This window comes from Callospermophilus lateralis, chromosome 1, assembly GCF_048772815.1.
Source record: "Callospermophilus lateralis isolate mCalLat2 chromosome 1, mCalLat2.hap1, whole genome shotgun sequence".
Classification (NCBI taxonomy): domain Eukaryota; kingdom Metazoa; phylum Chordata; class Mammalia; order Rodentia; family Sciuridae; genus Callospermophilus; species Callospermophilus lateralis.
This window is the reverse complement of record NC_135305.1, coordinates 90978834-91003835: the sequence shown is the minus strand read 5'-3', so window position 1 is coordinate 91003835 and position 25002 is coordinate 90978834. Positions and strand designations below refer to the sequence as shown.

The 25002-nt window shown below is 37.4% G+C and overlaps 1 protein-coding gene across 1 annotated transcript in view; it reads left to right on the top strand.

Moving 5' to 3' along the window:
* The first annotated feature begins 777 nt into the window (after positions 1-777).
* Positions 778-25002, top strand: part of Tbx20 (T-box transcription factor 20) — a 46138-nt gene continuing 21913 nt past the window's right edge. The window contains exons 1-6 of the mRNA XM_076863931.1: positions 778-904; positions 4510-4759; positions 5799-5963; positions 9445-9553; positions 13536-13694; positions 22187-22263. Of these exons, the coding sequence (XP_076720046.1) occupies positions 778-904; positions 4510-4759; positions 5799-5963; positions 9445-9553; positions 13536-13694; positions 22187-22263 (887 nt within the window). The remainder of the gene's footprint in view (positions 905-4509; positions 4760-5798; positions 5964-9444; positions 9554-13535; positions 13695-22186; positions 22264-25002) is intronic.

The window sequence follows — 25002 nt, the reverse complement described above, 5'->3', positions numbered from 1 at the left end:
CACCCCAGAACTGTGGGGTTGGAAGTGAGTGTCTGCTGCAGCTGTGTCACCCTGATGGCAGTACCTCTTGTAGCGAACCAGTGCTGGATTGTGGGCCCGCGAGAGCGCACAGCCAAGAGGGCGCCGCGCCCCAGGCGTGCCCACCCCTCCCGGCCTGCGGCCACGCCCCCCGGCAGTAGAATCAGGAAACGGTGACGTGAAACAGCGCTGACTGGCTGCGGGTCTACGGGATAGCCACCGCCAGCAAATTAAGGCTCAGGGCAGCGAATGCCCAGGCGCAGTGTCCGTCGCGCCTCGCTGGGCTCTGCGCGCCTGAGCTCCGGCTCCCAGGTGCTGGCGCCTCGCAGCGCCATACGGCGGGTCGCCACCTCCCGACAGTCTGGGACACTCTGGCTGTACCCAGCAGGGGCAGGGAGAAAGAAGCAGAGGGAGTGTCGCTAACCCCTGGGCTTTTCCTCAGCTGATGTTCGTTTCCGGCTTCGGGCAGTCTGTGCGCCTGCAGCGCTCCAGGCAGTTTGCGCACCTTCTTAAGTCTGCGATTAATTCCTTTCCTCTTGCGCTGGTTCGAAGTCTCTGAGGCTCTAGGGCTTTGCGGTGGGAGAGAGGAAAGGCCAGCGTGGCTCTCTGGGGAGTTTAGAGCTGTTTCTTCTGAAGTCCCAGGCTCCGTTGTGACTGCACTCGGAAACGTTGAGCTGTTTCGTGTCTTTGTCTTCTTTGGGGAAACTGGACGGCAGTTCGGTAGGCCCTGTCCCTGGCCAGGACCGCGCGCCGGGGACCATGGAGTTCACGGCGTCGCCCAAGCCCCAGCTGTCCTCCCGGGCCAACGCTTTCTCTATCGCCGCGCTCATGTCGAGTGGTGGCTCCAAGGAGAAGGAAGCTGCAGAGAACACCATCAAACCCCTGGGTAAGTTGGATTGCCTGGCTGTCAGGGCAGACTGGGGAGGTAAGTGCTGCGCATCCATCAGTTCCCTGGACACTTTGCGCGGCTCGCGAGTCTGGCGGCAAGTGTGGCCGTTTTTTCTTTCTCGTGGCGCTTCTGACCGCCCCTACCCCCGGCCCTCTGCCTACATCTCAGGAGGGACATTTTTTTTTTCTTTCTTCGCTCAAATTTTCTTTGGATGTTTCACAGTATGTTGAACACCAGGGGTAGGGCATCTCCAGATTGGGGTTGTAGTCGCTCTCCTTATTTATCTAGAATCCCGATGTCAAATCGGATGAATGGCGTATGAGTGTTAGGTTTGTTGAGATAAAAATATTCAAGGACAAATAATAATAAAGCCCCCGTTTAAGACCACAGGACTTGGGATGCGTGTAACACCTACTTGTGCATTAGAAACCAAGGGGAAGCCAAGCGGTTTCACAAGAAACCATTTTGGTTTTGTGTCTGCTCTGATGTGAGTAGACTGAACGGAGCCCGCTCCTTAACCCCACTGTGAAGTGCTGTAGATTAAGCCGCTTCTCCCCGCATGAACCATTTTCTTTACAGAAGTGCCAGACTTAATCAGTAAAACTCATTTTGTAACTGTCATTTTCACTTGAGGTTGGCAAAAACATTAGCCAGTAACCATTTCCCAGATTCCTCAACTTTTAGTTATACTGTTTATTTAACAACCTTTGCCATTTATAGTCGTCACTAGGCTCAGAGTAAAGGGAGAGTAGGGTTTATGTTCTCTTTAACACAAGTGAGTTGTGTGGGAAAGAAACTACCCAAAATAAGTGTTTTAAAATCCCTTTACAATCGAGGGGGAAAGAAGTGTTCTCATCATCCACTCTGGTGTTCTCAGTAAATAATTATCACATATCCTGATCACTTCATATACCTAATATAGTGAAAGTAATCAAATAGCTAACTTAAGGTAATTTTTTTCTATTTTAACTAGCCTCAATATTTCCTTTATCCTCCCTATCCTCCTCAACTCTTCAAAAATAATCTTAATATCATACCATATTCAAAGTAATCTTAATGTGAAGGAGAAGAATTAGAGATGAAAAACAAGGGACTTGGGCAGAGAGGCCAGAGAACTAAAATCCCTAGCAATAGGAACCAAGGAAAATGAAACAGAAGATCTTAAGGAAAGACCATTTCAAAAAGTCTCTCCTCTGAGGTCTTCACTCCCCTTTTCTGGTTCTTTCCACCTACTTCCATCTGAATAAAAACCTGTTGAAGAAATGGGAGCAACCAGTGAAACCTCAGTTATTTAGAAGAAACCTTAAGGACCAATTTCAAAATCATATTTGTGGGACTTCTCACCATTATTCACCTCTAATTGGGGAGGGGCTTTAATTCCTTATGAAATCCCCATCTCATTTTGGTACCTAGCAGGAAAAGAGAATTTCATTTTGAAATTCTTAACAGATGTGTGGACAGTGAACTGGGGAACATGCCGGCTCCAGCTGCACTGTCATTTCTATATTACTTCTTTATTGTTCTGAGAAAAACTGCCTTCTCTCTGAATTCCTAAATTCCAAACTATAAAACCATTCTCAGCCCTCAAGAACCCCTTCAACGGACCCCTCTCAGACACCCTCAAAATGAGCATTCTCAGACTGGAGTTCTGGCTCAGTGGTAGAGTGCTTGCCTGGAATGTGTGAGGCCCTGGGTTTGATTCTCAACACCGAATATAAATAAATAAGATAAAAGATTCATTGACATAGATAGATAGATAGATAGATAATGAACATTCTCTTAGCTTTTGAGAAGAGCTCAGCAAGAAGTGGTAGATGTTCTCTCTTGCATTGGCCAGTTCAACAGAGCATAGTTAATGACTGTAAGCCAAGGACTCCTACACGAGAACACCCAAAGGTTCTGTTATGAGACAGCATGGTACCTTTATGGAAGCGCTGTGTATGTTTGTGCGAGGGGGGGGGCGCAATGTATCCTGTGTTCACCCTTTAAACATATTAAGTCTATTTAAAAGAACCAGTAGAGCTTTTAAATTAAGAATAATCAAATCAATTGTCATGCTGATTGTTTCAAGTTCAGAGAAAGAGAACAAGACCATCTCCAAATTTTATCTTCTGATATTTTGAGAAACACATTCACATGATGTCTTTATAGGGATTTAAGTAGTAACCTTAACATAGCTCTTATTTTCCAACAACTAAAAGAGACAAAATTCCTAAGCCCTAGATTTAATCAGTACATTAGGACTGGGAAGCAAAAGACAAGAATAATATTAAGGTTACTCCTTAATCCTATAAAGCCTCATGTGAATGTGTTTCTCAAAATATCAAGAGAAGATAAAGTTTGGGGATGGCCTTGTTCCCTTCCTCCGAATTTGAAACAATCAGCATGACAGTTGTTTGATTATTTTTAATTTAAAACACTCCCATGAGTTGGATGATCATTGTATGAGAAGAAAATGCAATCTTCTCTATATCCTGTTTGTCCCACATAAAGAAGTGTGAGAGTTAACAAGGCATTTTATGATATAAACATGTCATACGTGCCCCTTACCTTGTACACCTGTGCATACATACATTTAGAACTTGTTCCCAGTCCTTGAGAGAACTTAGAATAGAGTTGTTTGGAGGTCAGCTTCACATTGTAGATTCAAGTAGTTTCTTTTTTAAGGGATGGAAGATAATTGGGACAATTACAAAAGTCTCTCTGTATTCCATCCAAGTGACTGATGTAGTCCCAGGCCCTTATCAGCCTGGCAGGAAAATGTTCCGTTCATCCAGGGGTATTCTGTCCTCGGACTTTAATTCCATCTTCCCACTTTAATTCCCTGCTAACCTGGCTTTGAGGTGCCTTTTCTCAATTCCCGAATCTTTTTGAAGGAAAAAAAAAATCACATACGTCACTTCTCCAGGAATTTTCCAAGTCTAATCCAAAAATGGCCTAAAGAGCCTGCTACTGTGCTATAACAAGCTATATGCTGGCATCGTTCATAAGATCTCAGGCTGGAAGGGAGATTATAAAATTTTATAATCTAATATTATCATCTCAAAGTCTAGAAAACTGAGAGCCAGACATAGAAATGGAGTTGTTATTATTATTAATCACATCCTCACCTTTCTCCCAATTCCCTGTCCTCCTTTTATGGAGAGAAGGCTCCAGGGGAGAAGGGAAAATTCCTCTCAACCTGGTAAAGGTACTGACTGATCTCTTCACTCCCTTGATTTCCAGGAAGAAAAGTGTCCTGGTTGTCAGAGAATAGACTGGTACCACATCCCACAAGCTACAAAGTCTGCATTTTAGCCTGCAATGATCACTACCTTTTTCTTTCTTCACTCCTCACATTTTACCCGCAAATGGGTTTCAATAATATTGGTAACAAGTAATGGTTCTAGAACTCAATCATTTGGTTTAGTAAGCAAGCAATGGGCGTGTCACTCTACGGAAATGTCAGGTACATTTTGTACAGTGATATATCTTCCCTAGCATCCTGGAGTTTCTGAGTTTAACTTTCCCAGAGTCCAATCCAGGTGTGTATTTTGGATATGCCGTTCTTCCTGAAAATTTCCGTGTTTAACGGTGTCATTCTCTATTCTCTTTGCCTCCAGAGCAATTCGTAGAGAAGTCATCCTGCTCCCAGCCTCTGGGCGAGCTGACCAGCCTGGATGCTCACGGGGAGTTCAGTGGAGGCAGTAGCAGCCCATCCTCCTCCTCTCTGTGCACTGAGCCGCTAATCCCCACCACCCCCATCATCCCCAGCGAGGAAATGGCCAAAATTGCCTGCAGCCTGGAAACCAAGGAGCTCTGGGACAAATTCCACGAACTGGGCACTGAAATGATTATCACCAAGTCGGGCAGGTAGCTGGGCCTTGGCGGGTGGGAATGAGGAAACTGTGGAGACCACAGAGGAAGTGTTCAGGGGCTTCGGGGAATTGGATTTTTAGAGCTGGCTGGTCCTGGAGCAGGGAAGCAGCTTTGCTGAAAGGCAGCTTCCTTCAGCCAACTGGCATTTAGAAAGAGCTGCGGATGTCTGCCTTCTCAGAGTCTGGCCGTGGGAAGCCCCACTAGGGCCTTGATGAGGACTTTACAGGGACTGACAATGAGCTTCCTCAAAGGACACGGTGGGTGTAGTCTTCTTGTCCCTCATTCCAGGAGGGTTTGGAGCTCCGGATCACTCCCGAATTCGGAATGGGTGACTGGGTGCTGCAAGGAAGGGAGCAGCTTCCCTATTAGCATCCACAACTTGCAGAAGCCGCCAACTTCCATTAACTACTATTTTTTTTAAGTATTTATTTCAAAATAAAATTTGGAGGAAAAAATTTCCTGTTGCAAGGATCCCTGGTGCGGTGGGCCCTTTGGCTCTGAAGCTGGGCAGACTCCAGTCCGCAGGAAGTCTTGGGGGGTAGGGCGTGGGCAGCTGGAACCCTGCAAAAGCTCCTAGGTCAGTGCCCCTGGGCAATACCCGCAGTACCCTAGTGTCTTGGGAAACCCGTTCCTCGATTCCCTGCTGTTAGGGTTTGTTTGTTTTTATCATCTTTTCCCGGGTAGCATGTGCAAATTGAAACAGCTCTGGTGGCTTTGGTCCTCTCTAGCTGAATTTTCTCTCATCACACACCTTCTGATGTTGGGTTGAGGGGGTAGGGACCATAAAACTTTCACCTAGCAATGAGGATTTGTGTAAAGGTGAAACTTAAACCATGCACGTTTTAGGAGAAGTTGTGTCTCTGTATTCACATCACTGTGGCTTTACAAGAAAAAAAAAATGGTGGTTTGGGAGGAGGGGATGCGCAGGGATGAAAGTCCATCCTTTCCCTCCCCTCCCAATTCAAGCCAGTTCAGTTCAAGTCAGTTCACTAGGAAGTGTGAACAGGGCGGGTTCTTTGTCTCTCTTTGTCAGGAGGATGTTTCCAACTATCCGGGTGTCCTTTTCGGGCGTGGATCCTGAGGCCAAGTACATCGTCTTGATGGACATCGTCCCTGTGGACAACAAGAGGTATCGCTATGCCTACCACCGGTCCTCCTGGCTGGTGGCCGGCAAGGCCGACCCGCCGCTGCCAGCCAGGTTTGTGCTTCTGGATTTTTCTGTGGAGCAAAATGTTATTAACCCCTCTGGCAGAAGGTCTCTGGCTTATGTGAGTTTTAAGCAGGTCTGTTTTTAAAGCAGGGTTCTGGCATGAAGACTTTCCAAACCTGGAAACTCCAGGGTTGAATGGAAAATATATTAGTCTCCAAGAAAGACAGTTTACACATAGAGAAAACACCGATTTTATTTTTCTTGTATTTCAAAGTTTTCCTTAAATTTGAGTATTTAGAAATGTAAACCATCTAATATATGGTTGTGTATAAAATTGCTAATTGGTACTTAAAACCCGACTAGATAAAAATACTAATGAAATGGTTGCCCTAATTTTTTTTTCAGAACAATGTACTTTAGCAGAGTGTTTGCTTATTGTGAATATTTTTTAGTAATTGGTTATATTTTCACATGATAAACATCATTTTGGTAAAATTTGGTTGTTTTTGACAGATAAAGGGTTCAGAGATTTTAAGAAAATCAAACCCTTTTCCCCCCTCCACAGTTTTAGTGGATCAATGTAATTCAACAAGTTAAGATTTTTTTACATGAAACATTACTCAATTAATGTATTAGGGATCATATGTATTTATTCATGTGGTAGTCATTGCTAATAATGTTTTTCTAGGAATATAATGTTTAAAAGAATTCTACACACACTTTTATTATTGTTGATATTTCACTCAAATGACCATTGGGGGCGGGGAAGAGCATGTATTTGTGAATAGTAATAGCTAAAGCTACAAAATCTAACATAACTTTTAAATTGTTTCATGACTATTTTTGTGTGTGTGGGTGGGTGGGTAACTGAAAAGTGGTGTCAGATAAGAATTTACTTAAATGTGCAGATTTTGAAGTTATGACTGATATATATCTAGTATGGAGTTCTTGTCAAGACACACAATTTACACATTCAGCTCAGATATTCTACTTAATCAATAGTTGGTCACATTACTGAGTTTATTGTGTGCTAAATCCACTAGAGAAAGGATTATTAGCACCCTTTCAGTTTTCTTAGAGTAGGAAGGTCATCTTCCCAACCTTTCTAAATCAATATATTAAGTAACACTTAGGACTAAGACATGTCTTAAAAATTACAACTCATATTTTTAGTTGAGCAAGATGTGACAGTTTACAATATAAAATTAATGGAACTAGTATTCTCTGTTATTTAATAGTCAATTTACTGTTATTCTTGAGCTTCCTTCTGAACTTTTTGATATTGTTTTAAATTAGAGAGAGAGAGAGAGAGAGAGAGAGAGAGAGAGAGATTTTAGCCGATTCTTAACTGTTTTTTTAATAAATACTCTTTTTTGTTCTCCCAGTCTTCTAAGAAGTTAATCGCTCTTATTTAACATGCATTTTCTTCCTATCTGAAGGTATGGGGAAATGGTGCAGGCCAGCAGGACTTTGGAAATATGACATGTCTTGTTTATGTTACTAATCTGTTCTGGTTAGAGAAAGAAAGCTTGTACCAATACACTATCTTAACTGAAGCATGTTTAAGCTATTGCTGGAATTTTAAGTCCTCCTTGGGAGGGGGTCGAGAGGGGAGGGGCTTCCTGTAAGAGTTTTCATTTATTCTACTTCAGTTTATTTATGTTGATATTAGATAAAACTGTATAGTGGATTATGGAATATAAATATTCTGGATAATTTAAGCAACTATTCTTTATTATCATTGTCAAAAGAAATAGTTTGCTGTATTCTCTACCTCCCCAAAGAAAAGGGGGAAAGTTGGGGAAACGAGAATTTTTGTACTGATAGAAGAAATTTTTTGTGGTTCTAGGTCTTTGAAGCACTATATTTTAAAGTCTGTTGGTCTGTCATTTTTAATCAGAAGAAATAATGCCTGACAATATTATTTGATAGTTATGAGCAAGACATTTTCATATAGGACATTCTTTTTTTAAAAAAATAATTAATATGTATTAGGTTACTATTTACTCTTAATGTGATTATGTATAGTGACTATGATACTTTAAAGAAGAAAATTTCATCAACTTCTAGGATTTTCAGTAATTTTGTACTTTTGGGGGAGGGTAGGAAAGGATACTGATCAGTAAAACAACTGCACTTATAAAATTACAGAGGGATGAATTTGAAAAGCCATTATTTCTGTGCTATAAAAAAATGAATACTTTAATGAAAGCAGTCATGAGCACCTGTCCTAAGAACAGTGAAACAAACACCTAAAGGCTTTAAAGTTCTTCCCTGAGTCTGGCCAACATCTTCAATGCAGTTAGCCTTTTCTTTGCTTTGCTCTGAGTGGGCTTTGTGAGTTCCATAGTCTTCTATTCTTAGTCTTCTTGACAAACCATGGCATAGCCTTCTTGTCCTGTATATGAACGTTACAAGGAAATGTTTTTGTGACTTCTTTCTCTTGCTTTGCCCAACCAAAATATTAACGTTTAATTATATTTATAAGACTCCTATATGGAACCTCCATATAAATAGCCTGTTTCATGGATAAAGGAATTTATCAGGGTTGGGGTGTAGCTCAGTGGTGGAACTCATTCTTTCCATGTAGAGGCTCTGAGTTCAATCCCTCAGATATATATATATATATATTTTTTTTTTCCTGTGAAAACCAGAATTTCACCTTCCCCCTCAATAGTTCTTTAATTTCCCTCTGATTTCAGAAAGATTTTGTCAAGAAAACATCAGGATAGAGATTTACAAAGAGTTGTACTTGAGGTAATGGTTGCAGGTATAACAAATGGCCTATGTTTTGCTGTGAGTAAAAGATTGCCTTGCATATAGGAATGGATCAATAAACAATAGATTTTTTTCCATCAAAACTTTTATTTATTTGCTTAAGCTGTTTTACAAATGAATTGATTGAATAATTCAAAGCTTAGGCAGCTTGTTTAAACTCTCATTTAGTGAGCATATAAACAGATGATGATGAAAGTAGGTGACAGTGTTTAAAGTACCAGAAGCCTCACCAGAATCTCAGCTCTGATAGAATTCTACATGTTCCTGTATTAAAATTCCCTTTTTTATGTTTGCAAAGAACATGGACTTTAAACCAAGTCACTATTAAGTTTAAATAAATGGATTCTCTAAAATTGTTGCCTCTTTTAAATTCTTTGTATACCTTGCTTTTTAATGATACTTGTAATAGGAACTCATGTAAATAATCTAGTCTTTTTCTTCTGAAAATACCTACAAGATTTTGTGCTTGGTAGTTGCAGACCATTAGCTGACTAGATAGATAGAAAAAAAAACCAACCCATCTTTTAAAAATGGCTTGGCACATACAGTATATTTATTATTACCCTTTTTAGATCATTGGTGCATGAAACATAAGATATGTTTTTGAGTTATTTTAGCATTGAAGCATATGGAGCAAACAAAATGGGCCACTTATATGAGGCTTATGTGTTCCTGTAGGCACAGAACATTGTACAACTCACAGAGACAGATTTTTAAAAAGTGTCTCAATGAAGTTCTCTCATGATTTTAGGCTCTATGTGCACCCAGACTCTCCCTTTACTGGCGAGCAACTACTCAAACAGATGGTGTCTTTTGAAAAGGTGAAACTTACCAACAACGAACTGGATCAACATGGACACGTAAGTAGGGTGCCTTGGACTGTGAACGGAGAAGTCATACAAAACGTCCTCTCAGTCCTTTCCTCCCTTCCCACTCCACTTTCTGCTTTTCATCTCTGAGTCATTCTATGAGAACATTCATGTGTTCTTCAGGGAACCTTGACAGATTTTGTCAAGAAGCCATTGCAGGGATGTCATGTGCCACTGCCCTGTGAGAGGGTCAGGGATCTTCTGTGTCCTGAGTTTCCCAACACTTCTGCAACTGCCTTATCACCTGAGTCGACTACACATAGGAGGCTGTTGCAAACTGGTCTTGCTTAAGCATCCAATTTCTGTTAGTAGTGTATCAAATAATTCAGCATAAAGGAAACGGGACTAAGACTTTCCTTGAGTGTGTTCTATAGAACACATTCATGTAAGATGCAATAGAATAAAAGGGCTTTTTTTTTTTTTTCCTAAATAAGTTTGCAATGCTGTTTACTTATTTTGAATCCCTTTTTGGAGAGTTTTGCAAATGTTAAAACAGAGAATCCCTGCCATTAAAATGAAACATTTATTTTGTGTCAATAGATAGTTCATTAAAATATGGAAAAAAAGAGAAATTACAACCATGAGCTCTGATCAGTAGTTAATAGAACAAATAGTCATTGATGGAGACCCTTACACATTTGCAGAATTCCTTTTTAAGGCACTATCTGTGATGTGATTGAGTGCTTCTATATGACAATTTACATAGTACATTTGGATTCAGTTTTTATATTAAGAAACTTTAGACAAATTTGCAAACTTCTTTTCAATAAGAAATTACTATTTTTTTTTCTTTCTTTTACCCCTTTACTAAGTAAGGATTTTGTAACTTAAGGTTTTAGTTTTTATTGAATCTGTGCCAATTAGAGGAAGTATTTCAAAATCTTTTTCAAAGATGTCTTTAAATAGGTAATTAAATAGAGAGTTCTAGATACAGTTTCAAATGACTGGATTGAACCCGGAACCAACTAAATGGCTTTTGGTGTTACCACCATTCATTTTCCCCCAGGCCTCCTTTATAACATTAGTCAGGGCGACCAGGTTAACTTCTGTCTATTGATGGCGCTGTTGAGATATTGAAAATAGGTTAATAAGCTTTTGTTGTTTTAAGTACTGACCTTTATGGATGTTGGCATAACTTCCTTTCAGTATTTATTTATTTATTATTATTATTATTATTATTATTTTGATGTGTCCATTCATGGATTTTTTTCAGGTTAAAATTTATGAAGCATCCGAATGATTTTTTTTGTAGGTCAGTGATAATTTTTAATGTCATTCATATTAAAATTTCTTGGGCACCAACTGAAGTCTTTGCAAGGAGAAAGGAAATTCTTTTATGGGTCTGGTATTTTCCCTATGTGAATCTTTTAGGAGGATTATTTGGGTCATTCCAGAAAGACCTGACTGTTCATCTTGGGATAAACTGTCCAGAATTTAAATGTCTTTCTTATTCCTAACAGCTTCATGGTGGGACTAGAACTACAGTAGATTTCAGAAGCTCTGGGTTTCAACTTGTTCATGTCAAGATCAGACCTTGACAAACTGTTGCTCATATCCATTTTGCCTTAAAAATTTCATGATTCAATATAACTCTTTGTCACCAAAATGAGTGTGTTCTGAAAATTTTAACCAAAGATTTTTTTGACAATGTGTTGCTTGGCTAACTTTTTTGAACCTGTTCTGAAGCCCTAATACAGATGCATTTTTAGCTTTATAAAAGGGCAATTTCCTATCCCCAGAAATTTATTTGTGCAATGAAGCAGAGTCCATATTTCTTTTAGTGTTTCTTAGCTCCAGGAGGCATGGTGACCAGAGTCAGAAACTCTGGGGTCACAGACTGTTCGGTGCATGTACCCAAATGAAATTGGCCTTGGGGGCAATTTGAAGTAGGGGAAAGGGTGTTATTTAAAGCTTACTATATGTTTTTTTGTCATTTCAATATGCATATGTATGAGCGGGTGTGTAATAATTTGAAAATTATTCTTAGTAGAACATATAAGGAATGTTGAAGTTTTTATTTTTTCTTATATCAGTGTTGAAGACAAATGCTTCCTTTGATTGCTTCAAATGTATTCCAGTTTTGTGATTAGCATCAGTAGCATGAACTTCCAGGGATAAATGCATTATACAAAGAGATGACATTATTTTTTAAAGTTTTATTTAATTCATTTGAAGTTCTAATTTGTTTCAGTTATTCCTATTCTAGTTTAGAGTCATAAAAAGGTGACATATGCAAAATTCAATCCCTTCCCTTCCTATTATTTTACTTTGGCTTACAAGTTGAGGAGCCTGACAGAGATGGATTATGTTGTTCCCTCCATATTAGTGGGGATTGGTTCTCAGATCCCCTGTGGAAAGCAAAATTCATGGATGTTCAAGAACCTTTATATAAACTTATGCAGTCTTTGCATATAACTTCCTATATACTTCAGATCACCTGTAGCTTATTCATAATACCTAATACAATGTACAGTTGTTATACTATGTTGTTTAGGAAATAATGACAAGAAAAAAGTCTACATGTTCTATACATATGCAATTAAAATTTTTTTTGGATTGGAGGTTGATTTAATCTGGAGATGCAGATTGTATATAAATTTATCCCACAATATCTAGCACTTAATTCTGCTAAAGCCTATTGGCAGAAACACTCACCACACCCATGTTAGCAGGAGAGCAAGGGAGTCATCAGCTATAGTATCAGCAGCAGCAACCAACACTGAGTGCCTGCGGCCCTGCTACACTGTTTATCAAGTGAGTATGAGAGCCGGTCTCTCTGCTAGGAGCTTAGAGGAAAGCAAATAATGTAAGCCCCTAAGCCCAGGAAAGAGACCCAGCTTTAGACATTTAGGTAGCTATCTGGGTGACAGTGGGAAGAGGTGAGAAATTTTTATATCTAAAAATGAGTTTTGTTGCTTACATTTCATAATGAAAATGTTTTATATTTTATTTAAAAGATAAATGAAAGATGTCTCTTAGTTGCCTCGTAACAGGGTATCTTTATTATTTCTAAGAATTTGTCAATTTTAATCAGCTATAGAATGGAAGATGGCACCACTGTGATTCAGATTTAGCTTTCTTTCTTTTATCTTTTGGCTGGGCAGATACTGAGGAATTGAACCCAGGGGTACTCTACCACTGAGGTATATTCCCAGCCCTTTTTATTTTTATTTTGAAACAGGATCTTGCTAAGTTGCCCAGGGTAGCCCTGAACTTACAGTTCTCCTGCCTTCCAAGTAGCTGGGATCAGAAGCATGCAGCACTGTGCTGGACTTCAGGTTTCATGTTACAATTGGAAGTTTTGAATGGGGGAAGCTGTCATAAATATGAACAGTAGAGTTCATATTTACTGAGCATTTTCTATTTATGTGTGCTTTATCAGGGTTATGCTGTCTGATCCTCATCAGAGCCCTACAAGGTTAGCCTTGTTTTTGCATTTGAGAAAACTAGAGGTTGGAGAGTTTTAAATCATTTGGTCCCAAGATTAAAGATCTGTAAAATGGAAGAATCTGGGATTCTAACATATGTCTGTCTTATACCATACTTCCTTTCTAAGTTATTTTACTCCCGCCCCTATGAGTCATAACGTGGCCTCCTAGAATATGTATTTTTTTTTTAATTTTAGAAAATTCAGACATAATTATTTTTGGCCTAACTAGTAAAAGTATTTAAAGACTTGATTTTTACCAAATGAATAGAACTTATCCTCCAGATGACCCATTCCCTCTCCCTCATCATTTTAGAAAGGACCTTTGAAGCAAATTGGGTTATTTGCAGTTATTTTGGTAAAATGTGATTCATAACAATGACTCTGCAGAAGTGTATGAAAATGATTTGCCTGGAATGGAAAGGATAGATCCTACTCTTAAAATTGAATTTGAAATTATAGATTTGATTTTTCTTGCTTTGCCTCACTGTACTCTTTGGCTGGCTAAGTATGTAAAATTCAGTACTTTCTATCTCTTTGTTGTAGATAATTTTGAATTCAATGCATAAGTACCAGCCACGGGTACACATCATTAAGAAGAAAGACCACACGGCCTCCTTGCTCAACTTAAAGTCTGAAGAATTCAGAACGTTCATCTTTCCTGAGACAGTTTTTACAGCAGTCACAGCCTACCAGAATCAGCTGGTGAGTGCACAGTGCACAATTAAGCTTCTGCAGAGGGTAAGGACTTAGGACGCTTCTGTTGCCAGCCCTCAGAATGATTGTTTACTTAGGATAAAGCTACTGAATGGCAGCCCTAGGCCCTCTAGGTGTGTGATGAGTGGCTGTATATGACATCATTTTACTTTCTAGAATCTTCAGATTCCAAGTCAGTTGTTCATCGCCCACTCTCTGCCCTAATCTGCCTTCTCAAATTTCCTTTTTTTTTCAAAATATATTTTTGGTTATAGATGGACTTTTTTAAAAAAAAATTTATATGTGGTGCTGAGAATCGAACTCAATGCCTCAGACGTGCTATGCAACTCTCTACCACTGGGCTATAACCCTAGCCCTACCTTTTCATATGATCTTTTCCAGAAGATTATCTGCTTCTTTTTCTCTACCTCCTGTCAACATGTACAACCCTGTCCTTGTTGCTCCATAAAATTTAAAAGTTCAGTTTCTCTGATTAATTAAACACACATCTTCTTGTCAACTGTCCAAACTACTGATACTTCAGATATCTTGTGAGGTTGACTCAATTGTAATTTAGAATGATTCTAGTAAAATTATTTTAAATGTTTCTTTAAATAATAAACTGCAGTATGTAAACAGTTATGCATTTAATTAACATCAAGATATTTAATTTATATTCTTGATATTACATTTCAAATTTGTGCATTTTATTTGTCCATAAAGTTTATTCCAACATAGTAAATATTTATCAAGGTCCCACTAAGGGCCTAGCACTGTTAGATACATTTTCTTCTTTTGTGGTCAGCATGAGCTCAAAAGACTTACAGTAATAGTAACAATCTACAGGTGAGGAAGCTGAGGCGAAAAGGTAAGTGACTTCTGTAGTTCAGAAACACCAGAATTCGAATTCCTTTGGATATTCTTCAGTAAAAGGGGCTCAAGCTCTCAGTGTACTTCCCGATTCAATTGTTCATAGCCTGGTTTTGTATCTTGCTTTTTTGCTTTTTATTATTATTATTATTATTATTGGTTGTTCAATACATTACAAAGCTCTTGATCTTGCTTTTATTTGATTAGTTGTGGGTAGTCAGGACAGTTGCTCTCCTCTTGTGGTATTCTTGAGCTTTAGTTTCTGAGTGAATAACTACGAGGTACTGCCTGATAGATGGCTCAGAGTCTATCATAGTTTGACCAAGCAGAGGGAATATGGTATAGGCTCTTATAAAAAGCAAGATAAAGCCTAGAGCACAGGTAGCCCATTGCTCACGAAGGAATGGAAGCCCAGGAAAGGGATGTGGGCAAATTGCCAGAGTGGATATGTAATGCTTGAGGACCTACAATTCCTGTATGACTTTGAGTAGGCTTTATTTCACCACTGTGGCTGCCATTTTCCTTACTGATAAGTTGGGGCTAAGAACTAACCAGATCATCTTAGGGGACTGCCATGAAGATCCAGTGAAAGCAAACATGCCTTTGGACGGTGTCAGGCTGGACTATCTCAGGCATGTCAAAAGAGAATTTGTCATTGTTTGAATTTTAAATTTAGCGATGTCTTTTCTCAATGAGATAAATCAGGGCATAGTTGTTATCCTGTGAGTCATCTTATTGCAGAAACAAAACAAAGTATAGGTAGGACTTCTCATAGTACACTGAAATAGGAGCATATTATATATATTAATACTTAATTAATAATTAATTAATAATTAATTAATTAATAATACTTAATTTCAGTACTTACTATGCACAAAACACTGTTTGAAGGGTATTTTCTTTTTTAATTTTCACAGTGATATTATGAGATAGGAACAACAAAAGAGAAATCATCAAAAGAGAATTTTGAGGGCTGGGGATGTGGCTCATGTGGTAACGCACTCACCTGCCATGCGCGGGGTGCTGGATTCGATCCTCATCATCACATAAAAAATAAAAAATAAAAAAATTAAGATGTTGTGTCCACCAAAAACTGAAAAATAAATATTAAAAAATTCTCTCTCTCTATTTAAAAAAAAGAGAATTTTAACAAAATTTTAAGCAAAATTTTTATTCTGCATTATACAGTTGTTAAAATTGAGGCAGAAGTTTAAAAAGTCACCCAGAGTGATCTTAATGCTCCCATCACAGATTTAAATCCAGGTGGTTACATTTGAGAATCATTGTCTTTAACCTTCAATGTGTAGGTGCCTACTGTTCAGAACTCATCTTCTCTCCACTTTTGACCCTTATATGCTGAGACATCCCTTTTTTTTTTTTAAAATAGGGTTTCATCTCTTTATGCTCTTTTTTTTTCTCCTCCCAAAATACTCACTGCTCATCTGCTGTGTGAAGGGTTCCATTCAAACTGCAAATTATTGAGTGTAACTGGAGGGTCACCATCCTCAACTGGAGGTCAGAAGATATACTAGTGTTAGCTGTATCTAATAGGAGCTACATGCTTTAATGTCATATTATCTCATATAATTATTTTTCCACTAGACTTTTTACTTAGAAAATTTTCAAATAAGCAGTAGTGAATGTACCCTCCTTTTAGATTCAACAACTAACATTTTTCCAAATTTGCTTCATCTCTTCCTTCTCTCTCCTATTTGTATACATACTTTCCTCTTCCCTGAATTACTTGAAACTGAGATGCAACATCATGACATTTTATTACTAAAGACTTCTACAAGTGTATCCTGACAATAAGGATATTTTTATGACCATAATATCTTTATCAATTAATAAGAATTATTCATTAATGTTGTCTAATATTCAGTTTATTTAAAATTTTTGGGGTAGACCAATATGTTTTTGGTAATTTTTTTCTCTCTCTCTTAACTAGCTCTAACTCAAGTTCATAGTTTGGATTTATTATTTCAAATTTAGAAAAATCTTTCCACATTTTTTTCTTAATCTATTTAATTCTGACAGTTATCCCTAAAGGAAGCCCTATGAGCATCATTTTGTAGATAAAAAAAACTGAGGTTCAGAGTGGTTAAGTCACTCGCCCAAGGCCACAGATTTGATAAAGAACACGGTCCATCCTGAGGTTTTGATCTTCCAGGTTTTAATTCTTCCCTTTTGGTGGCATTATGGTGTGTTTCAAGGCCAAGGATATGACCACTGCCTGTGTCAAAGGTTTGAGAAGTGAGTTTGAAAATGTTACTAAGTTTAAATAGGTTAAGATACTAATTAATGCTGATTCCAACACTAATTGCTTCTCTTGCTAATGTTTTATTTCTAATTGATACTATAAATGGGCTTAAAATCCAGCCACAAGAATCCCACTATCCTTTATTGCATCGTAAAGTATAAAGATTAATATGATTAGTATGTCATTTCATTGCTGAATAACCCACAATGGAAACATGTGAATTCAGAATTAACTTCCTCAGCAGACCCTTTTGTGCCTTAGTTTATTTCTGTGCATTTGCCTTTAAAACCACCTTCTTTAGTATAAACCCTTGTATAAATGTGAAATTCAGTTAATAGTCCAAGATTTGATTTTATATACTGATAGGCCAGTTTTGCAAATGGTTTATAAATCTCAGAAGATGAATCAAAATTCCTAAAGCAGATGCTTAAAAACATGTGGAATGAATAAATCAGTTTGAGGGGTTTAGCATTTTCACTAATTCTATGACAGTTTTCTAAAGTTTTACTTAATTCTTTCTAGGTCTCTGTATATCAACAGCTTCTTCAGTGTTATGCTGTTTATGCACTGTTTTCCTTACAGTAAACACATGCTAAAATAAGTGTATAAGATATAAACAAAGTAAATATATACTGTGTATAGCATAAATATTAAAATTTTTTCATGTGAAGAACAAGGAAGAAAAAAGAGGAGAGGATTTGAAAGTTGATATTTAGGACCACTTTATATCTTGAATTTTGGATAAGACCATTATTTTTATTTCTATTCAAATCCAAATCAAAGTTTTCAGTAGTATTTGTGGAAAAAAAAAGCTTCTCATTTATTATGGCTGGTGGTTTTATTTATAAGTAATGAAAATCAAAACTTTTTTTTTTTTTTTGCTACTCCTTTCTCCTTTCTTTGCAAGGGAATGATTGCATTTCTGTACATTATTAGATAAAAGCTAAATACATTACACTTTCAACAAACTGTTTTATAATTTAAAATTTAAAGGTCATGCATTGCTTTTGAGCAGGCAGATCATTGCCATAGAGTTGAAGTGTAGGTCAGGTTTCATTTTTAAATGCCTTTGGTCAGATCTTTTCCTGATAATTGGAGAAATGGTCTCTGAGGGCCAGTTTCACCTTGTCACTGGGAACCCCAGATTAGGTTCAGAGTCCGGTGATATCACTGGGAATCAGGACACTGCAAAAGCTTCCTTTTGACAAATGGTGGTGTCAAAAATCTGCCCTCCAATGATGCACATATTTATTTGCAGATAATATAGATGTTAAAAGAGTAAATTTTTTCCAAAAGAATTGTATTATGGATATTGTGGAAATTATACATGCAAAATAAAAACAGCATTGTATTTTGACCTGAATTAGTCATACATACTCTAACCTGTAGGCACTCTTAAGCAATTACAATTACCTTTATGTTCTTTTCACCGAGTAAGAAACATGGCTTTCTTTAAAAATTGATTTTGAATGATAAAGAAGCCATAGCCCGAGTTTCTCTATAAGTGACGTTTCGTAGTTGATCCTTTTTTGATTCTTCTTTTTTTAATCTTGACAAGGGTGATCTTGTCCCATGACGCAACTCAGGCTTCCTGTATTAGAGCATGAATGAAATGATGTCCAGCTGCAGCCGGGACTATAGCTCAGCTCTTCTCTCTGACCAACTCTCAAGTGCGCTGCTTTTTCAGTTTTCCCAAATTTCAGAAAGGGATGTAAAACTACACCTCCCGAAGCAAATATCTTTCTGTATACCGACTGGCTTTTATTTAAATAGTGAGGAAGGAAATCTCTCTCTGATCTCTTAACATGTGGTTGCCTAGAATGTTAAAATTTTACTATTTAAAAATCATTTTATCTTAAAAATTAGAAAATAAAATGCTTTTAAGTAAATTTACAGTTTTAGTTAGTCTGTAACTAGTAAAAGGATGAAATCATATTTCTGGCTGCTTGTTGTTGAAGTAAAGCTTAACACACATTTTGAGTCTATTAGTGTGGACACCCAGGTAAATTCAGAGTCTAGCTTTATTATAGTGAGTGTGATGGGCTCACTGAGAAGTTGAACCCAGGTCCCTGTGCTGCCAATTAATACTCCAGAAAAAAAATTTAAGGATGTAGTATCAACCAAGAGTTCCTATACAATTTTAATGATAATAGATTTTTTTTCCCTCTAGTATATAAAAGGAATTATGTTCTCCAGAATTAGACAAAGTGGTCCATAGAAAATGTAAACACCTGGTAATTGTCTCAAAGTCTTTTTTCTAATTAATACCCTAAAATTAAATCATTCTGTACTTAATTAGTAAATCTGAGTATATAAAACATCATATATAATTCTTGCAACTTTTCTAAAGTCTGTAATAATATCAAAATGTAGAAGAAAAAGTTACCATTGATAGTCCTGGATTATGAAAACTGGGTTTAAGAAATATTGAAGTAGAGAATTCTAATAATAAAAGAAAATTCAAAAAAACCTGAAAACTCACATTAAATTTAATTCAGTTCCTTGCTCAAAGCTGTGGCAGTAACATTAGATAAAGGGAGATAGTGAACAACACATTTTTAGAGTACATATTCTATCTGGTCTTAGGGTCTGAAGGTTTTAAGATCACTCCACACTCATCACATTCTGACACATTAATCTTTATTTTTGGAAATACGAACAAGACCAAATATATTTTGAAATTTTTTTTCAGGGACAAAGTATTTACAAATTATAAAGGATAGATAATTCCTCTGCCCTTTTAGTTTACACTGGGATTTAAAAAAGCTTTCTGTGGTTCACATTTAAGAACATCTGTAAAAGAATTTCTTACAATATGAGCTTTTCTGATATGTTATCTGCTATTATCTCTAGAACATTTTAACCACTGGAAAATCCATTCACTTTTTGCTTTTATAAACATGCTACTTGAAGGAAAACTCACCTTTATTATTCTATCCTGTTGTTTTGGTTTGAAATTTTCATCTGGGTTTGATTCACCCTTAAGGTGACTAACCCTGCAGGGACATAGTGCCACCTTTCAGTTCCAGTTAGCAGTGCATCTCTTTTCCTGAACCAAGAGACCGTGTATTCTTTACATCTAGCACTGTATATGCAAAGTAACCCTCATCAAGTAGTTGTTGATGAATTATTGCAAAAATATTTTTCATGAACCCTTTAGAAATATAAAATATTTTAAATTATAATTGTTCAGTAGAAAGAGACATAGCTCTTGCCCTTGAGGATTTTAAAATTTTGTTGATACTTAAAATCGTAGAATACATTGATAGTGTGAGTATTAGGAGATATTTATGATTTATTTCAAACAAACAAAAATTTTCTTCTTCCTGAAAATCAACCTCCAAAAATAAAGTTCTAGTCTGCATGAACAAATGGCTGGAGCCATAATGTTAGTTATGTGTGAGAAAAGGTTCCCTACTAGCTTTTGATGGCATATTATAGAGGCAACCTCAGGTGACCTGTATATTATTTGTGTTATGCTCTAAGTAGATGTTGTTCTTCATTGTGGTCAGGTTGTTTATTTATCTTGCTTATTTTCTTCCCTATTTACCAATTTCCATAATTAGTGAGAAGGAAATAAGTTACTTTCTTTTGGTGCTCTACAGTGGATGTTCATGAACTAAAGATAAACATTTCTGAGAAACTTAAATGCCTTTAAAGGTTATTACCACAGACCCCATCTTGTGGCTTCCTAGTGTTATGGAGAGAGTAGAGCTGTCCATCTGGTGGGAATTGTGCAGGAGAGCTTCCATCTTTTTTTTTTTTTTAATATTTTTGAGTTGTCAATGGATCTTTTATTTATTTATATGCAATGCTGAGGATTGAACCCAGGGCCTCACACATGCCAAGCAAGTGCTCTACCACTGAGCTATGACTCCAGCCCCAAGAGCTTCCATCTTAAGGGAGGTGAAGAGCTTGTGTGCAGTTTTGCAAGTTCAGCTCACATTAAGAAAACTAGAAAAAAACACATCTTTTTTAGTGAGAAAATAAATTATGTGTTAATGATTTAAAGGTAACTGTGGATATACTTTAATTAGAAAAAGTTACACTTGGCAACATATTATTTCACACTCCCCGTTCTAGTTGTTATTCCTTATTTTGAAGGAAAAGGAGATTCTTCAAACCATGATTACCTTCCCTTTAAGAATATTTTATATGTGTTTTCCTTCAAAGATTAACATGGGTCTAATTTTGATGCTGGCGAACTGTGTCTCTCTTGGTAGGTTCCTCTGTTCTAATTCAGTTACTGACCAGCTAGCTGTGTCTTGGTCCTTACACCTTTGTGCCTCAGTGGGACCATATATCAGAAGAGGGCATGGGTTCAATGCTCTCTGAGGTTCCTTTCAACTCTGAAAGCAATTTTCCATGTCAAGTATCTTTTAATTAGTATTTCATCTATTTTTTCCTTCACAACCTAATGTATTTTTCACTGGAGATGGTACATATGATTTAATCGATCTTTCTACTTTAATGTTAGTATTATAAGAATTATAAATACTGTTGGGTATGATGTCACATGCCTTTCTTTCCAGTGGCCCAGGACACTGAGGTAGAAGGATTGCAAGTTTTCTTCTTATCTTCAACAGGAGAAACGTCAGCAACTTAGAGAGACCCCACCTCAAAAATAAATCATAATGACTAGGGATGTAGATCTGTGGTATAAGCACCCCTGGTTTCAATCTCCAGTACAAAAAAAAATTATAAATTCTTTGGCATAGACACTTAATACTGAAGACTGCAACTCTTATTAGAAAGTATTGGTTTCCATATAAGCATAGAGTTCTATAAATAACTTTGTATGGAAGGTAACAAAAAATGGACTAATTTGATTCTAATTTAGTCAAGTGGTAAGAGGGAGAGGGTAAACTTATATTCTGAAGACTTTATAACATGTATTTATGCTATGTAATTAATATAGTATTGAACATGAGGCTATTATTGGCCATTTAATTTTTTTATTTGTTATGACATATGTACATGCTGATAGTATTAACAAAATCTGTTGCCAAATCAGAGTGAGTTTGTAGTTTTGCTTTTATTCCCCATTTCCCACCAATGCTGGAATTGTACACAGCTCTCCCACTTAGGGAATTGCCCCTTCTGCAGTTGAATTCTAGCCTTTCACTATTCTCTTAAATGATTCAAACTCCAGTTTATGTCTACCCTTGCCTGCAAGGCCCTCAAATCTAATTATGTTTATCTTGGCCATGATCCATTCCTTCTGTGAACTTGTCTAACACTGAAACCCTGCTCACAATTTGAGAGACATTATGATATTCTTGGGGTGCTATGAAAAGTGAACAAACTTTCTGATTTTCCTTCCTTGAGCAAAGAAATGAGATTATTTTGTACCCATTCTTTTTTTTTCCAGATAACCAAGCTGAAAATAGATAGCAATCCCTTTGCCAAAGGTTTCCGGGACTCCTCCAGGCTCACTGACATTGAGAGGTAATGAGAATTCTCTGTTTACTTTTTTGTCCAGATAAGATAAAGAGAAGAGTGAGTTTGTAAGAACACATGCCTTTCGACGCCAAGGAACCATAACCTTTCTGCATATAGTCTCCAGTTCTTTGCACCCTTTCCTTCCAGTTGTAAACCCCACAGATATTCAGTTCTTAAGTTTTGACAGCTGCTGCAACTGGATCTATCATATGCTCAGTTTGAGTAAGGAGATGCTTTGGTTGGGGCACTCATTTCACTGTGAAAAATAGGACTTTGTTGTTATCAAAGTCTTAGTCCTCTTGATAGTATTAAGTTTCATGTCTTGATGAGTGACAGTCTGCAGAAAAATGAAAACTTGATAGCCTTTTGCCTTCTGAAGTGGATGTATTTGCTGACACCAAGAGTATAAGGTTAATTTGGAAGTTTGAAACAAAGAAATGTAATTTAATTTAAGGTTACATGATTTTACCTATAGAGTAGATGGCTTATCTTCAACAGGAGAAACGTCAGGTCTCAGGACCTGTATGAAGACAAGCAATAGTCATATACCTATAACTTAGCTTACTTCTTCTCAATTAAAATGGTTAATGCAGTTTGAGACCATCTAGGTCATGGGTAATGACTATATCGAGATTCATAGTTTGCCCAAGATGAATGTCAAAAAATATATTTCCTAAAGAAATTTCTAACCATATCAGTTATTTGTATTTCTTTAATACACTGTCTCTCTATATTTAAATTTTTTTTACATGACTGATGTCTGTGTTGACAAGTTGAGTACCTTAGCTCCCAGCCCTTTGGTTTACTTGTGTCTCCATAACTTTGTGTGATTTTTTCACCAGCTCCTATACATTTCTGCCACACTCTTTGTTACCTACCACATAGCCACATCTGACCTCAGCACTTCTGTCCAACTTCTCTTGGCAACTCATATTAAAGGATAATGATGTCTGATTCTTCTTGCACCTTCCCAAGTGGCAGAGCCATGGGGAGGTGGTCTGGATAGAGACTCAGTTTGGAGGCAGATGATCAAGCAGGACTGGCTGAACATTGGATTAAAATTGTGGGATTTGAATCAAAATGAAAATTAATTAGTTGGAGAGTTTCACAAGTGGTAGGGGGTGGTAAGGTCAGGGTAGGAAACTTGGGTTTATGGTTGCAAATCCACTGCAAAATGCAGAGAGAAGACATGGGGTAATTCTCCAGGTAGGTGAATAAGTCAGTGAGAATGTTGTAACCAGTGTGGGTAAGAAAGGAGTTTACTTACAAAGCCTTCTTTATTTAAGCATGACTTTTCCAATTCCTCCTTCTGAGGGCCAGAAACTCTGATGCAGATGAGTTTGTGCAGCTGGAATGATTTTAAGTGAATTTTTCTTCAGTTTTATTTGGGTTTCAAGTGTGAATACAAACAATGACTCAGTGGGGCAGTAGCAATGTGTTTCCATTGTGTATGATCATATCTCCCGTCTCAGACCAGGGGGTAAGCATGATATATTGGGAGAAAACAGTCATGGGGTAGGGTTGCAGTTCTGCCTTTTCCTGGGAGAATGATCCTGGAAAAGTCACTGAATCAGAGTCTCTTTCCTTATCCAGAAAACGGACACAATAATCCTGCTCACTTTGAAGGTTTATTGGAGAATCAAGTAAGAGGACATTTATGGAAGCACTTTATAAAATATAAAAATGCAAAATAATTGCAAGTTTCTCATTGTATTAGGTGGGCATTGCCTCTCACAGCGTGTCCACCATCTAAGGCTACCCTTAATGGTCTCAATGAACTACTCTTAGGGTAAAAATAACCTTGTTGTCACACATGTGCTCATGAGATAGGCGTACACAGTCTGACTGCCCTTTAGAGCAGCAGATTTGATAATACACGTGGCCACATTTTCCACTTATTGAATAAGCATCCTGATGTGAGAGCACTCACGTGTATGTGAAGCTAAGTAGTTTTCAATGGTCTGAGGGCCAAGAGAGCACTCTTACGTGACTAGCTGAAAGTTTGCAAGATGACCTAAGTAGTGTGAAATTGGCCAAGGTTTTGGATTTCATTTCCAGGTAGTTAAGTCTGAATTTTTCCTAAACAGCCTTTGGGGATGGGACAAATCAGATCAATTGATCTTTAGAGACCTACAGAAATTAAATTAGTCTGGAGTCAGTTACTGCACTAAACCATCTAGTAATTGAATTGCTTCTTGTAACTGATTGAAAACAGCCCCATCTGTAACAATATTGGGAGCTTTTCTTCATAAGAGATCTGAGAGAAAAACACATCTTTTTATGACATGATGACAGATATTGCACTTTTCTAACCTAATTGAATATGATGTTATGAATATGTGACCTTAATGATTTCAAGTTTCCTGTTCGAGATTTACAACTTACTGTGTAGGACAACCGAACAAAAATGCCTTTAGGATCTGATCTGCTTGTCTATACCTTGAAACTCTGTATTATTCCTTTTGTAACTGCACTAGCTTGGTTACTTTTAAGGCAATAGGTTTTTCTAGCTTTAATTTTACTACATTATGTTTGAATAGTGGAATGTCTCACTTCATGTATAATCTTAATTTTCAGGGACAACATCTTCCTCGCTTGTAAAAGAAAACCAATCTTGTTATCAAAAATAGAAAGTATATCCACTATGGACAGCTAAGAAGCGGTCTAAAAGGCCTAAAGGGATATCTTAATGTAATCTAATTTCTAGTTATTTAGATCAGAAAAAGAATTACCTACTGTTTCCGT